Raw genomic sequence first — 15,474 nt, forward strand, 5'->3', positions numbered from 1 at the left:
ATTGTGCAGGTCTGTGATCTTCTCTCTTCTTTCTTAGGCCTGGTCTAGGTCCAGATTTTATACCAGTAGAACTATGTTGGTTAGGGGTGTGATTGTTGATTAAATATATCTATATCTATATCTATATCTATATCATTACCACCTCTCGTGCGGACATAGTTATATTGGGATAGAGGTACCTGACACAGTGCAGCTTATTCTTCTGCCTGTGTGGCTCTACAGCAGTGGTTCTGAAACTTTTGTACTGGTAATCCCTTTCACATACCAAGCCTCTGAGTGCAATCCCCCTCTCCCCCTTTATAAATTAAAAACACTTTCTATATTTAACACCATTATAAATGCTGGAGGCAAAGTGGGGTTTAGGATGGAGGCTGACAGCTCGCGATCCCCCCCCCCCCATGTAATAACCTCGTGACCCTCTGACGGGTCCCGACCCCCAGTCTGAGAACCCCTGCTCTACAGGTATAGCAATAGCAAGTATAAAGCACCTTTATACTGATATAACTATGTCTGTGCTGCGAGGAGGGTGGGTGTAAAGCACCTTTATACTGATATAACTATGTCTGTGCTGTGAGGAGAGTGGGTTGTTTATATGCATCTTTTGTATGCAGATAAACCCTTACATGAGGAATGAAATTTGTTAACAATGTGGAGAGTGAATTACCATCATTGGGGATGTGAGTTAACATCACTTCACTGAGTGAGATTCCTAGATTATAAAGTCAGAAAGGACCCTTGTGATTATCTAGTCTGACCTGCTGCATAACACAGGGCAGGGCCTGCCTGAATTAATTCCTGGTTGATGAATGGGGCATCCCATACCTCTGAGAGCTACTATTTTAGACTCTCTGCCAACATACCAACTCTTCTGAGGTTTCTTTGCAACCCTAAAATCTAGAGATTTAAGTTTTTGGGTTTGTTTGTTTGTTTTTAAATGTAAGATAGCAATCTGAAGAAAAAGATAATAATAGATCCATTGATACAACAACATGGCTTATGGGCCTGTTGTGGCTATTTCCAAGGCCTGGCTAAAATTTGACATGGCTAATCTTAAATGGCAGTAAAATATGTAACATTTTTTTCTTTCATATTATGTAAGCAATGGGGAGAAGGATTGGAGGGTTTTACACAGCAGACATCCCCCCGACCCCTCCCTCCTCACCACCACCAAAGAAAACCCCAAAACAACCCAACACCTAAAACATAGGTCTTGGTTCAGTCATTGCAGTAGGGGATCAACACAATTTTTTCTGACTTCATGAACAGACCTGTATATTTCTTTCCCACTACATTGGCCCTCTTCGTCACTTTATGTGGTACTGTGATTCTTGTCAACATTTATTTTATTTCCAGTACAAAAAAGTAGAGCAGGCAAGCGCACAACAGTGAGGAAGTGTGTATGTGCTACCAATGGAAAGCACAAGAAGTCTTAAACTGACCCAAGATCCTTATCCTCCTCTCACTCATTGGGACCATTTATTCTAATAGATGGAACAAACATTTACACAAAAACCTAAGGCACAAATGGCAGTGTGTGAGTGATGACAAGTGATGCGTTAGCAATTGCAGTTCTGACTTTCCTCCGTTTGTTTGGCTGGTAGGTTTTTCGTTTAGACACTTGGTGTTACTTTAGTGTTTGCTTATTTGTTTTCCTTAATGTAATATTTATTTTAATTCCTTAATTGTTAGTATTATTTATCCTAACTAACAGCTCCCTTCTCTTAACATTAATAGGACATCAGACGGCGTGCCAGTAGTCTTCCATGACACAATAGGCTTCCATGGTCTTTGATCCATAGTCTGTCATTTGATCAGTGACTGTTTTAAATTAAATGTGAAAGATTTGCATATTAAAATAAAAGCATATAATGCACTGTATTAATGCTGTAACTATCATATGAATGGGCCAATATCAGACAATGTCTGGACCTGTTGCGTTCCCCAAATCCTGCTGAAATCAAATCAGTTCTACATATAATTGGGATCTACTGCACACAATCTGTCACTGGCTGCATGTGATTGCTTACCAAAAGGCTTTTCACAAAATACAAATATGCTTAGGTTTTGTTACCTGCTTCACCTTTACATTTTAAACAACACCATAAACAGTAAATCAAAGTTAAGCATAAGATTTTCCTTAGTGAAGGAATTTCCCATTTGGGGTGCTCAGCACCTCGAAGAGGCCTCAATTCAGGAAAGCACTTAAGCAAATGTGTTACAGTTAAGCATGTGCTTAAGTTCCATTGAAATCAATGGGTTGTGCTAAATATCACTGCTTTCCTGAAGTGGGGTCAGGATCAAGGTGAAAATTTGAACCAAGCACTTTATAGTTGCTTCAGATATGTTGTTTCAGAAATAACGTTTAATCAGTTATGCAGACTGCACAGCTTTTCTTTCCACACATACCCCCTAGCATTTTGAATGAGCTATGTTTCTTTACATTTTAGACTAAATGCTTTCAGGGTTAGTTAAAAAAGTGAATGTGTCCTGTATGACTCCTGGTTCCACTGAATATGGCAAAACTTTCATTGATTCAGTGGGGCCAGGATTTCACCTTAAGCGTCCACTTGTTGTAGCTACCGAACCCTTTCCTATGCAAGTGAACTCCTCAAAGTGAATATCAGCTTCTTTTTGATGTCTGTAGTAAAATTCACCTCTGTTGTTGTGCTGGTCCCTGGCACAATGCGACTTTTAAGGCCTCTCAATAGAATATCGGTAGTTAAATGGTGCTTGTGCTGTCCTGCACAGGGGTGAATTTCACCCCAGCGATGCTGAATCTTCTACCTTTACTCAAGTGAGTAGTCCCTTACTATGCAAATAGTTCCACTGATTTTAAACATGAGTAAGGGCAGCACAATCAGACCTACAATAGGGAATACGTGTCCGCTGCACATCAATACATGTTTTAGCAGATATTCATTCTGTCCCTGAAATCAAATGTTACAGTGCTTCTGGCTTCAAAGGTGAAATGTCTTTCATGGATGAAACATCCAGAATATTCTTCTACTATAGACGGTTCAGGAGGAAACAAAGTATGCGAGTTTATTGTTGTTCCTTTGTTCCAGTGCTGAGAATAACGCTCTAATACTAATTAACCTCTGTGCCACAATAGAAAACTATGTAAACATAACTTAACTCATGTAGCAACACTAGTTGTACAAGGCACTATCAAAACCCATAAAATGTCCAGGCTTCTGCCCAACAGGAGTTCATAGTCTACTTTGTAAAGCTACAGCACAGACTATTAAGGAGGATGTGAGAGATGGGTGCTGACTCCAAGTGGGAGGAGATCAAAGCTGGACAGCTAAGCACAAGGCAGTTTTAAGAATGGCTGTGAAGTAGGAGAGGGAATTAGCCTTGCACACAGGAAATGGAACATTGCTCCAAGAAGAGAAGAGCAGCCTGAAAAAAAGACATCAAGTCAGCAGTGGGAAAAGGAGCACCTGGGAGAAAGGTTCAAAGAGTACCAGCCTGCAGGAATGTACATGTTTGCACACACCCTACTTCAGATTTCTAAAAATAGAAAATGTACTTGGTTTTCAATGAAATTCACTTCTGCCAGATGCACACTCAGTACTGCCTTTCTGTTTTCTTAATGGAGTTGTTTCCCATGGGTTTGTCAGTTTAAAAAGGCAGGGCCTCACCCAACTGGAAATGTGTATATATAATGATACATCTACAAGCAGCATATTGTCATCTTGTTGGCATTGCTAAAATGAAAAGTGAACAATAAAAGCTGTTAGGACAGATGTGACAGACACCTTATCTAAAAAGAAGCTCTATTCAATTTGTCCAAGGTTATTTGACTCTTGCTTAACATTCAGAAGTCCAAGCACAGGACTAGAGTGAGTGTCTATCCCATCTCTTTGTGAATTTGCATAAGCCACTTAACTTCTCTATCTCATTGTATGAAGTAGACAATAGTAAAATAGTACTTTGTTTAACTCACAAGCGTGTTGTGATGTATATAATTAGTTGTGTGAAGTGCCTTCGATTAAAAATTAATTAGTAACAGGAACATTACGTATTTTTAAATACCTTAGTTTTGTGTCCGTGTAAGTGCTACTCTATACTTAAAACACTATGGCAGCACAGCTGCTCTGCTACACCAATGTAGCTCTTCAGTGTAGGCACTACCATTGCCGATGGGAGGGATTCTCCCGTCAATATTGATATTCCACCTCCCTGAGAGGCAGTAGCTAGGTCGACAGAAGAATTCTTCCGTCGATCTAGCACTGGCTACACATGGACTTAGGCTGGCTTAACTACGCCAATCGGGGTGTAGTTATGAGTGATTTAGTTATGCCAACTTAATTTTCTAGTGTAGACCAGGCCTCCATGTGCTTGTTCAGTAGAAACGGTGACTTTTTGCAGCACTGACCATAGCAGGTTTTGGCTCAAAATTGGCAGATCTGCTCAGTAGAAAATGTGCTAGGCCCTGATCTTGAAATGAGACTCTAGTGGGTTTACAGTGCATAAGATTACACACAAGTCTTTGCAGGACTGGGGTCCTAGTTTGCAATCAATGTAAATTACAAGAACGCTTTTATTTTTATATATTATTGTCGGGTCCGCTAACACAAAACTTTTAGGCAGAAGTAACAGGCACACATGAGAAGGCATATTGGAAATTATTGTTCCTAAAATATCAATGTGTCTTTGGCATTGAAAAACGTTTCATAAAATGAGTATAAAAACTTCTATTTAAGACTAGCTTTAAAAAAAGAAAGCACTCCTGATGGCCTGTACTCTATTAGAACCATAACAGATTGTACAGTTTAACACAGTCTGAATAAATCTTAATGATACGTGCCTCAGCAAGAGCAACGGAGAACTCAACAATTTTAAAGCAAATAGGAAACAATAATCAATTATTTCAAAATAAATAACAGCCGTAACCCTGCTATGTGACTTTGCATTCACGTAATATTAATAGATGTAGTACCTGTTTGTCATAGATTTAAATGATCGGAAAATGGAAAAAAAGTTATGCTAATTACTGCCATATATTTTAATAAGAGGTTAAAATATCAGGCTGTGTTAGCTTTTTTTTTTTAATAAAAAGGCTTTTGTTTATAACAACGTAATGTTAATTTCATTTTCAATGCTTGGGGTAGCAAATATAATGCAGCTACTTATCATTAACTGGTACAGAAATACAGTACAATCTGGATTTTTCCAAATGTCATGGGGGATTTGAATAGATTTGGATAATTGAAGGTTTTGATAATTGCGGGAGTTTTCATGTCAGAGGACGTGACCTTATTTCAGACAACAGTAAGTTTGGGATAACTGCAGTTCAGATCATCACTGCTGGACTGGATACGGGAAATGCAAGGCTGCTTTTTGGCTGAGGAAAGAAGCCCATTGTTGCCTACTTTTCTATTCATCATTCAGGGCCTGTTAACTTGATATGAGAATTTGTTTCTTTACAAGATTGAGCTGGGTTTATTAGTCTTATCTTCAACCATCCATCCTATCAAGCCTTTATGTCTACAGTATATAGATATCTATAATGTAAGTACAGTAGTTGCCATTAAATAGACAGCATTAACCACATTCAGCATTATTCTGTATTCCAAGTATAGTGGGAAACTGCAGTATTTTAGATACAGTGTCTGAAACTCTTGGCAAATGTGATCTGAACTGTAGCAGTTTGCCCCTATACTGTACTTAGATTAGGAAATAGCTGTGGTAACAAGAAGCATGGTAACTGTTGGCAAAAGTGTACTTTTCAGCAGAAGGCATCGTGAAACATACAGACATTCATTCAATAATATATAATTTTGTTTCCATGTGTGCTTCCCCTAGTTTAACACGTGCTTTTTTAAAAATAACTTCTCTGGTATCTCATAAATTAAATAGTAAGTCACCATTGGCTTTGACCCTCACACATTTAAAGAATTTCCTGAAACTATCTTCTAAAGCAATTTTTGTTCTGCAGAACAGCAGGATTTAAAATTGTTGGTTATATACTGGGACCCAAACCATCTTCTACAGAAGTCAGTGGGGAAAATCCCATTGACATGCATGGGAGTGTAGTTTGGTATCAAGCTTTTACTGGGGTGAATTTGGTGTGGCTGCATTATTCATGAACGATGAAAGCAAAAGTGTGTTATGTAGGTCATCCCATACAACTGCCCATAAAAACTTTAACTCCTCACTCTATCACGTATCTTATCTATTTAATGGATATTAGAGGAAAGGTATTTTTGTAATAGTTTTAGAGTTTTAAACACTTCTGTTGATACTCATTTTTTCATCCTTCTGCCTGCATAACCTGGTTGCCTTGGTTACCATGAGTCGTAGTAAGTAAAGCGAACCAGCTATACGGGGGGTGGGAAATAGCACAAAAAATAGATTTTTCTACTGACTGGAATGTGAGTTCAAGGCTGCTATTTTGTAACCTGATAGATTTTAGCCCTAAGAGGCAGACCCTCAGCTGGTATACCTTGTCTACGGAGCTATAACAATTTACAACAGCCTAGGATCTTCCCACAGGCTACATATCATTCAGCTATGATTCCCAACTCTCTAATGGGATACAGCATTGCATTGATTTGTAGGGATTTCTGGTCCACACCTCACTAAAAATACTTGGGCCAAGAACATCAAACTCAGTATTTAGCCACTGATTTTAACGGGAATTAGGCACCTAAATGCCTTTGAGGGTCTGGGCTTCAATGGCCCTGACTCTCCTTCCCATCCCATACAAATAACCTCCACTGACTGCTCTAGAAGTTACTCATATTCCTCAGGGCCTGTAGTTTCTACCAGGATAATTTTTATTCCTTGCTTTCACCTAATCTTCTGCCTATTTAAGACAAAGGATCTGAATTTCCTCTCACATTAGTACCTAGTGGAACACCACTGATTGCACTGGAGTTACTCCTGATTGTCATTGGTGTAAGTAAATGGAGAATCAGGCTCAGTTTTCCCCTAGTCCCCATTTTTTTTTAAAGGGCAGTTGTGGGGGAGGCAGGAGGGAACTGCTCACGGGTTTGGAATTACAGAAGTCTCATCTGAGTTAGGTAAGTGAGCACAGTGCAAGTGAGAAGGTTTAAGGTGTAAAGTGAATGCAGTTTATTCCCTGGTATTCAGTTTATTCCATTCTTGCAGAAGCAAAGGTATTTATTCCCTGGTTCACATGGCCAGTGTAGCATAAATAAACTTGTGTGTGTATGTACACACCTCATCCAGTGCACTAGATGCCCCAATAACAAGCCACTCAGTACAGTCTTGAGTGAACTCTCAGAAAAATTATAAAAGACAAAGACATCTTATCACCCATGGACGACCATTTTTCCCCAAATGATCACTCCATATCTGACCCCTCGGATGGGTCAGGCCTGGGAGCTTAAATTCATAACCTTGCTAGATACTAAAAGCCATGGTCTTAATACAGACACTGGATTTATGGCTTCTTATAACAATCTATAAACCCCCAACTGCCCTTTTTGTCCTATGACTGCCAAGCTATTAACTAGCAAGACAAGATGGGTGAGGTAGTATCTTTTATTGGACCAACTTCTTTTGAAGAGCTCTGTGCAAGGTTGAAAGCTTTTCTCTCTCACAAACAGAAGTTGGTCCAGTAAAAGATATTACTTCACCCATCTTGCCTCTCAAAAATCCTGGAACTAACCCAGCTGCACCACCACTGCATGCGAGCTATTAACTGGCCTCTTCAACTTGAATGGTCTCTTACAATATGTTTTAACTACTTATGCTAAACAATCTGTTCCACCTTGAATGCAGCTGTGACACTGAGTGCCTTTTCCAGACCTGAAGAAGAGTTCTGTATAGCTAGAAAGGTTGTCTCTTTTCCTCAACAGAAGCTGGTCCAATAAAAGATTCTCACTCTGTATATATACATAAAAAGATAGAAATGCAGATCAGAGTATGATGGCTGACCTCCTAAGGCTTTTGTGTTCAAAATAATATAAGTAGATGTAATATAGACAGGGTGATTTCTGTGAGAGTTGTGAATGTTTGCTAGTAAATAGAAGTCTCTCTCTCTCTCTCTTTTTTTTATTTCAAGTTATTTAAGGAAAAACCCATTCCAGAATATATCTAAATAGTGTTCAATTATTTTTTTCTCATAGATCTTCTCCTTCACAACTTATCTGAAAGACTGCTAGCAGTCACCGTGAGGTAGGAGCTACTTAATATTTATTTAATGAATACAATGATTTAAATACTTGTAGACTGAATCTTTTTGGATTTATACATTGCAAAAGTCTGATTTTTGGCATCATGAAACCAAGGGAAATGACAGCAGTTTATTTGCCCAGTCTATGAGAAGTTCTCACTCCATACACATCAATGCATTAATCAGCAATATAAAGTAGATCGTATTGCTTAATATATTAATATTTTCCTGATGTAGATTTTGTTCCTAAACAGTTTTTTAAATGTCTCATCAAAGTTAACCGATGTGTGACTGTTATATACCATAAACTGCTACACTGTAATTCAACTGTGAGGTAGGGTTGGGAAGAAATGAGCCATTTCCAGTAAGCTATCTCTTCGTTAGGCGTATAGCTAGATCTTCCTCATGATGTTGCTTAATAATTCTGACATGCGGCTATAGCTTTTGATTAAATTTTTCAACCTGACTGCAGCCACAGCCTTCAGAGATGACAGTGCTGGATTATGCTGCTTCCCCATGGAATGGGCCACTGACTCCCTATTTATCCTAATAAAAACAAAAAACCTGACTTTCCTTCTGCTTGGAACATGTCATACAAACCCCATAGCCTTACTAATGCTTTCCTAAGATGAACAAGGTATTGTTTTTTTTTGCAGCCCCACAGAATACATTGAAAACTTACTCTTGTTTAGTGAGATCAGAAAATGATTTAACTGTAACTCACTATTTTAAAGTGACATCCCAATATGTTTAGTCTCCAAGGCCATGTTTATTCAGTATAAATATTTGGGTACATTTATTTTACAGGAACAGTAATAAACATCTGTGACTTCAGTGCTGGCTTTGCCCTTGACTGCATAATTAGTTCACATTGGTTGAAAATCATGCCAATTGTTTTTCTACAGACTGCTAACTGTTTATGACCATGGTGTGCTGTCCAGGGTTACAGCTACAGCATTTGCTGGAAATTACTGTAAAACCTGGGCAATGTAGTAATAAGTTGACCGCACATGCTAAATTAAAGACCTCAAACAGTCTGCTCACAGTATTCCTGCCAGCAAGTTAAAGAAGTATGGATTGGATGAATGGACTATATGGTGGATAAAAAGCTGGCTAGATTGTTGGGTTCAACATGTAGTGATCTGCTTGATCAAGCCCTTGAGTGCCCCAGGGGTTGGTCCTGGGGCTGGTTTTGTTCAACATCTTCATTAATGATCTGAATGATGGGATGGATTGCACCCTCAGCAAGTTTGAAGATGACACTAAACTGGGGGGAGAAATAGATATGCTGGAGGGTAGGGATAGGGTCCAGAGTGACCTAGACAAATTGGAGGATTGGGTCAAAAGAAACCTGATGAGGTTCAAAAAGGACAAGTGAAGAGTCCTGCACTTAGGACAGAGAAATCCCTGCACTGCTACAGGCAGAGGATTGACTGGCTAAGTAGCAGTTCTGCAGAAAAGGACCTGGGGATTACAGTGGATGAAAAGATGGATATGCGTCAACAGTGTACCCTTGTTGCCAAGAAGGCTAACAGCATATTGGGCTGCATTAGTAGGAGCATTGTCAGCAGATTGAAGGAAGTGATTATTCGCTTCTATTCGGCACTGGTGAGGTCACATCTGGAGTATTGCATCCAGTTTAGGGTCCCCTACTACAGAAAAGATGTGGACAATTTGGAGAAAGTCCAGCAGAGGGCAACAAAAATGATTAGGGGGCTGGAGCACATGACTTATGAGGAGAGGCAGAGGGAACTGGGCTTACTTAGTTTGCGAAAGAGAAGAGTGAAGGGGAGGGGGATTTGATAGCAGCCTTCAACTACCTGAAGGGGGGTTCCAAAGAGGATGGAGCTCAGCTGTTCTCAGTGGTGGCAGATGACAGAACAAGGAGCAATGGTCTCAAGTTGCAGTGGGGGAGGTCTAGGTTGGATATTAGGGAAAAGTATTTCACTAAAAGAGTGGTGAAGCACTGGAGTGGGTTACCTAGGGAGGTGGTGGAATCTCCATCCTTAGAGGTTTTTAAGGCCTGGCTTGAAAAAGCCCTGGCTGGACAAAGCCCTGGCTGGGATGATTTAGTTGGGGTTGGTCCTGCTTTGAGCAGGGGGTTGGACTAGATGACCTCCTGAAGTCTCTTCCAACCCTAATCTTCTATGATTCTATGAAAGTTATAAAGTTAGCTATCAGTTTTTATTAGCCATGGGTGAACTTCAAGATAAGCTCTCAAATAAATGCCTCAAAACCTGGGCACTTATCCAACCGCTAGAAAAATTATTCCAGCTTCCTGGATTCTGCAAAACTGGGGTGGACATCTCACAGGATCTGGTGATCATGTGAGATTTCCGGGATTTCCTGCTTCTGGCTAGAGATAACAAAGGAAAAATCTCTCAGAATGTCCACTTCCAGTTGTGACCAGAACCAGGAAGTGCAGAGGTATATTCTGTCTCTGTTTCCTTTGTCTGCATAGACCAGATGTTGCAAGATGACAGGCCATAGGGATGGTACCCTATTTAATTTTCATTATGCTGCTGCCACTGTAGTTCTCTCTTATGTACAGGATATGGTGGTGTGCCATGTGTAAAGAACAGATTTCAAATTCCCCTGTCCCCCTCTTCTCCAAAGTCTGATGCTTTCCTCTTACTTTAATGTACAATCTTCATGCCCATTAGCTGGCTACAGTTTCCAAACTGCTTTAAGGAACATTTTAATGGCAACAGTTATAATCCTCAAACCAGTCATTTTAGCTAAAAACCAAAGCAACTGAAGTCTCCATTAGTAGAAGGGACAGCTATAGATGCCAGTTAAACTAACTGGCAACACGAAGGGAACGATGGAGTGAAGCTGTTAGTTTCTCAAGTCACACTGGGGTAATAAACATATTTGCTGCTGTGTAGAACAGCCATTGCATCCAATGGATCAACTTTAGCAGCTGTCCAGCCAGTGGCAGAAAGTATACAGTCCAAACTAGATTCTAAGGTGCTGTAGAAGCTCAGGAATGGAGCTGACTGAGGTGGGAGGAGAGGTAAATGCAACATTTTTCTGTTTGTTTCCCCAATTGCTCCCAAATTTGGATATTTTTCCCGCCGCTCAACAAATCAGAGTTAGGTGAACTTAATAAATTTGAGCAGTAGCTCTGGCAGCTGGCATTTACAAAGTCCAGGTGCTATATATGATTGCTCCTATCCTTTGTCTTTTGTTTCAGACTGTAGGTGGGTAATGCAGGTTTGGCTGCTTTGCATTTACTATGCTAATATTTACTGACAGTGCAACTCGAACAGGTTAGCCCCTTCTTTTTCCTCCTTCAGTTATTCGAATTCTTTCCGAACACCTGGCCCCACCTTGGTAAATAATACAAAAAGCATCTCCAAACATGTCACTGGCTTCAGTTCTGCTGGTTGATCGTAATTGTTCTGATGTAATCCTTAGTAATTTAAGGGCTGGGAAATGTAGTTATCCTCAGTGCTGAGGTCATTCACTTTCTCACAGTCCATGGCATATGTCTCAGCAGAACCTTACTATCTATGGGCTGAATCATCTAAGGTGAGGAAGGGACAGTGGGAACAAGTCCTGAAAGGCAGAGGTCACTTTTTTTGGTAAGAAAGGGGAAATAACTGTTAGACGGCCACAGCAACGTGATGATTGAATGTGGATGATTCGAGATCCAAAGAGGCCTGGCTGAATCTTGTATGAAATGGCTTATGTAAAAAAATCAAGACAGACTTTCTGCTTGTGAAATTCTTATGTAGCACCATCCTGCTGCATTTAGAGACAGACCTGTCTCCAAACCCTGGAACAGATACCTCCCTATTGCCCATTCTCAAAACAAATATTGGGGAACTTCAGATCTTGATGCAAATTTGGTGGCTGGCAGACTGGCGTACCCCATACCAAAACCCTAGCACTGAACACCTCTAAGCTTTCAAAAAGTTCTGGTCCAGATCTGAACTTTGTGGCTCAAGGTCCTTTCCTGGCCACTTTGGGACCTGAGGCTGCCTGGGAAACAATATGGAGCACAACCACCCAGTCCCAACAAAATTAACAATTTCTCACTCTAGGAAAGTTTCATAGACTTTAAGGTCAGAAGGGACCATCATGATCATCTAGTCCAATGGTTCTCAAACTGTGGGGTGTGCCTCTCAAGGGAGGCGTGAGCTGTGTGCTTTTTTGTTTTCTTTTGTTTTTTAAGAACTGCTTTGGCTGTCAGCCCCAGGTGGGGATAATGGAGACAGCAGGAACCCCACCGCTCTGGGGCTGACAGCCAGAGAGCCCCACCTCCTCTGACCCCTGCAATCCCTCACCAGTAGGTAGCAGGGCTCCACTTGTCAGGCCCGGGATGGCAGCAGCAGCACAGAAGTAAGGGTGGCAATGGGGCACTACGTCTGTTGTGAAAAGTGATAGTGACAAATATCAGTTTTCACATCACCATCCAACCTACTTCTGTGCTGCTGCTGGCATGGTGCTGCTTTCAGAGCTGGGCAGCCAGCCAGCGGCTGCTGCTCTCCGCTCTGCCTTCAGAGCCAGTGGCAGTATGTGTACTTGGGGTTTGGGGAAGGTGTAAATGACTACAAACACAAAGAAAGGAGGCCTGATCAAATATGTTTGAGAATCTCTGATCTAGTCTGACCACCTGCACATTGCAGGTCACAGAACCTCACCCCGCCTCCTCTCCTGTAATAGACCCCTAACCTTTCGCTAAGTTACTAAAGTCCTCAAATTGTGACTTAAATACTTCAAGTTACAGAGAATTCACCATTTACACTAGTTTAAACCTGGAAGAGACCCATGCCCCAGGCTGCAGAGGAAGGCAAAAAACCTCCAGGATCTCTGCCAATCTGATAGGGAGGGAAATTCCTTCCTGACCCCAAATATGGTGATCAGTTAGACCCTGAGCATGTGGGCAAGACTCACCAGTGAGACACTTGGGAAAGTATTCTCTGAGACAGTCAGAAATGGCCCCAGGAAAAATCACCTTCTAGTTAGGATGTCTAGGAAATCTACTCTCAGTGTATAAGAGAGTGTATAAAGCCTGCCAGGCATTTTTATGAATGGAAAAAGATTGTGTCCTTTAATCCGTGATAAAGCAGGAAAGCAATAAACACAGAGGAAATGGGCATGTTAGAAAAATAACCTTAGGTCAGGTACTGCTCAGATACCCTGGTGTAAATCAAGAATAATCCCCCTGAAGCCGGAGCAATTACTCCAGGTTTACACTGCTGTGACTGGCAGCAGAATCTGGTCCCTTGTACTCATGTGGATCTAAACTAAAGTCATTTCTCAATGTCCATCAATTAAGGCTGTAAGTGGGTGGGGAAAACATCAGCTGCATGCACTAAAGTACCGAGTCTCAACATTACCCTTTTCTGGTTTCGAAGGTCACACTTACCATGAGCTGCAGCTTTATGTGTGGGCAATTTTTCTCACTAATTCTCCCACTCCATAGTAAAAACCTCCCATTTCTGGCTGTGTCATTGGGGCTGATGCATTAGCAGTTTTGTCTTACAGAAAACAGTTTTTAGTTTTAACCTTGACCTCTTTCAAACACTACTCATTTAAACCTGACTCACACTGCAGCTAATCAGGAAATGTGCGTATGGCCTAAAACCATTGATGAATGAAAAAATTATTCCTCAGTGGTGACTAATTGTTCGTAAGAAAGAGGGGGAAAAGGTGATCTTGCGGCACTGAAGTAATACACATCAAGGACCCAGGCTTTCAGATCTACTGATTTTATTTATTTATTATTGTGCTTCCATTGACTTCAGTGGGCCTTTGGACGTCAGAAATGCAGGATTGGGCCTCAAATCAGTAAACATATAAAATGTACATATAATGCATCTTTTCCTCTGATTGAGCTTATTGGAAGTATAATACAAAAATGTTAAGACATCCCCTTGCTCTTTAATCTGTGAATACTCCAACAGTTTTCCCTTCATGTCACAAAAGTGCAGATTAACAACCCAAAAGCAATGGATTTTTTTTTAAAAGAGGTACAATGTACTTAATCTATAAGATCTGTCTATAAGTCTATAAGGGCTGTCTTTTTGTTTGGTATTTGTACAGCATTTAGCACGACTGAGCCCTGGTCCAGGACTAAGGACCCTAGATGTTATGGTAATACCAGTAATTTCTGTCTCTGGTGGAAACCTAATATAAAACTCTAAGCAGTATGTACCTGGGTGACTCTGATAGGATTATCCAGGGAAGGAGTCAGGTCTATGTTGGAAATACCATAACTAGAGAGGTTGACTGAAGGGAAATGTGATGCTGTATCAAAGTCCTTACTAGAATAAAGCCTTGAAACTCCAACTACTTGTTTACTTGTCGATCCCTGAAGATCAGAAAGCATTAATATATAATCCTCTGCTTAGCTGCTCAGTTATCATTACTGGATGGCAAAACAAAGAATATCCAAGAAGAGCAGAATGAGTTAAGCACCTGTGGCATGTGGCTAGAATGACTAAGTAGCATTCTCATTCAGTCATCCTTTTTGTAAAAATGATCAGTCATAAAAACGGAAGGGACTGGCCACATTGGGAAATACCTATGGGAAACTAATAATCTATAGCTAAACCTGCTCTTCCAGCAGGAATTAAGGAAGCTGTGTGCTATGGGTGGGGTGGGTATGAAGGCCGAATGGAAGAGGTACTGAGCCAGCTAAGAAGGCTGGGTCCATGTGATTCAAGTGTTTCAATGCTCAGGAAATGCCGAATCCTTTTGATCTTTGAGCAGTTTGTGTCTCACTGAAGAGACACATTTTATTGAGAGGGTTAGCTGTAGCTGTAATAGTAGGGGAACATGCATTGGGGTACATGTATATACACACATTTCTGTGTCACTTAATTGCATCTCAAAAGACCTTTGGAGAGTCAAGATAAGTTGCTCTATACAGTCCAACTTACCCTTCCTGGAGGCGATTTCTCTACAGTTATATCAGTAATGCAGAATATGTGGCAACACCCAAATACTTTTCATGTGGCCGCACAGCTGTTTTATCACCTGCAGTTTATTTAACTATGCTATCTTTCTGAACTGACTTGTAGTATAACTGGAAGTTCTCAGTGGGCGTTGGCTTGGTCATATACTGGCAAAAAAGTGTCATTGAATGGATAAGAGAAGGCTAGTCATTTAATATAGCAGTTCAAGATGTCACCTTCCAGTGACTGAACAGAGCTCTCTCAAGGCCTGATCCGAAGCCCACTGAAGTTAATGGGAGTCTTTTAATTGATTTCAGTGGGTTGTGGCTCATTTCCCCACTGATCACATGCCTCTGGAATTTTAAAGGCACATCACATTGTGGACCTCACCTTTTTACATATCTTAGTACTATGCAA

At 40.7% G+C, this 15,474-nt stretch overlaps 1 protein-coding gene across 8 annotated transcripts in view; it reads left to right on the top strand.

Annotated features, from left to right (window-relative positions):
- SLC22A18 (solute carrier family 22 member 18) overlaps positions 1-15,474 on the top strand; it is a 224,632-nt gene that overhangs the window by 153,363 nt on the left and 55,795 nt on the right. For 7 of the 8 annotated variants that reach the window (XR_007774503.1, XR_007774502.1, XM_050953712.1 and 4 more), the window contains exon 12: positions 8,103-8,151. Coding sequence is in view for 6 of the 8 variants with exons in the window: in XM_050953712.1 (XP_050809669.1) it covers positions 8,103-8,151 (49 nt within the window). In the remaining 2 variants the exon portion in view is untranslated. Of the gene's footprint in view, positions 1-8,102; positions 8,152-8,956; positions 8,994-15,474 lie in introns of those variants that run through there. The other variant, XM_050953715.1, reaches the window with a different exon arrangement.

Source organism: Gopherus flavomarginatus, chromosome 5 (genome assembly GCF_025201925.1).
Source record: "Gopherus flavomarginatus isolate rGopFla2 chromosome 5, rGopFla2.mat.asm, whole genome shotgun sequence".
Lineage (NCBI taxonomy): Eukaryota > Metazoa > Chordata > Testudines > Testudinidae > Gopherus > Gopherus flavomarginatus.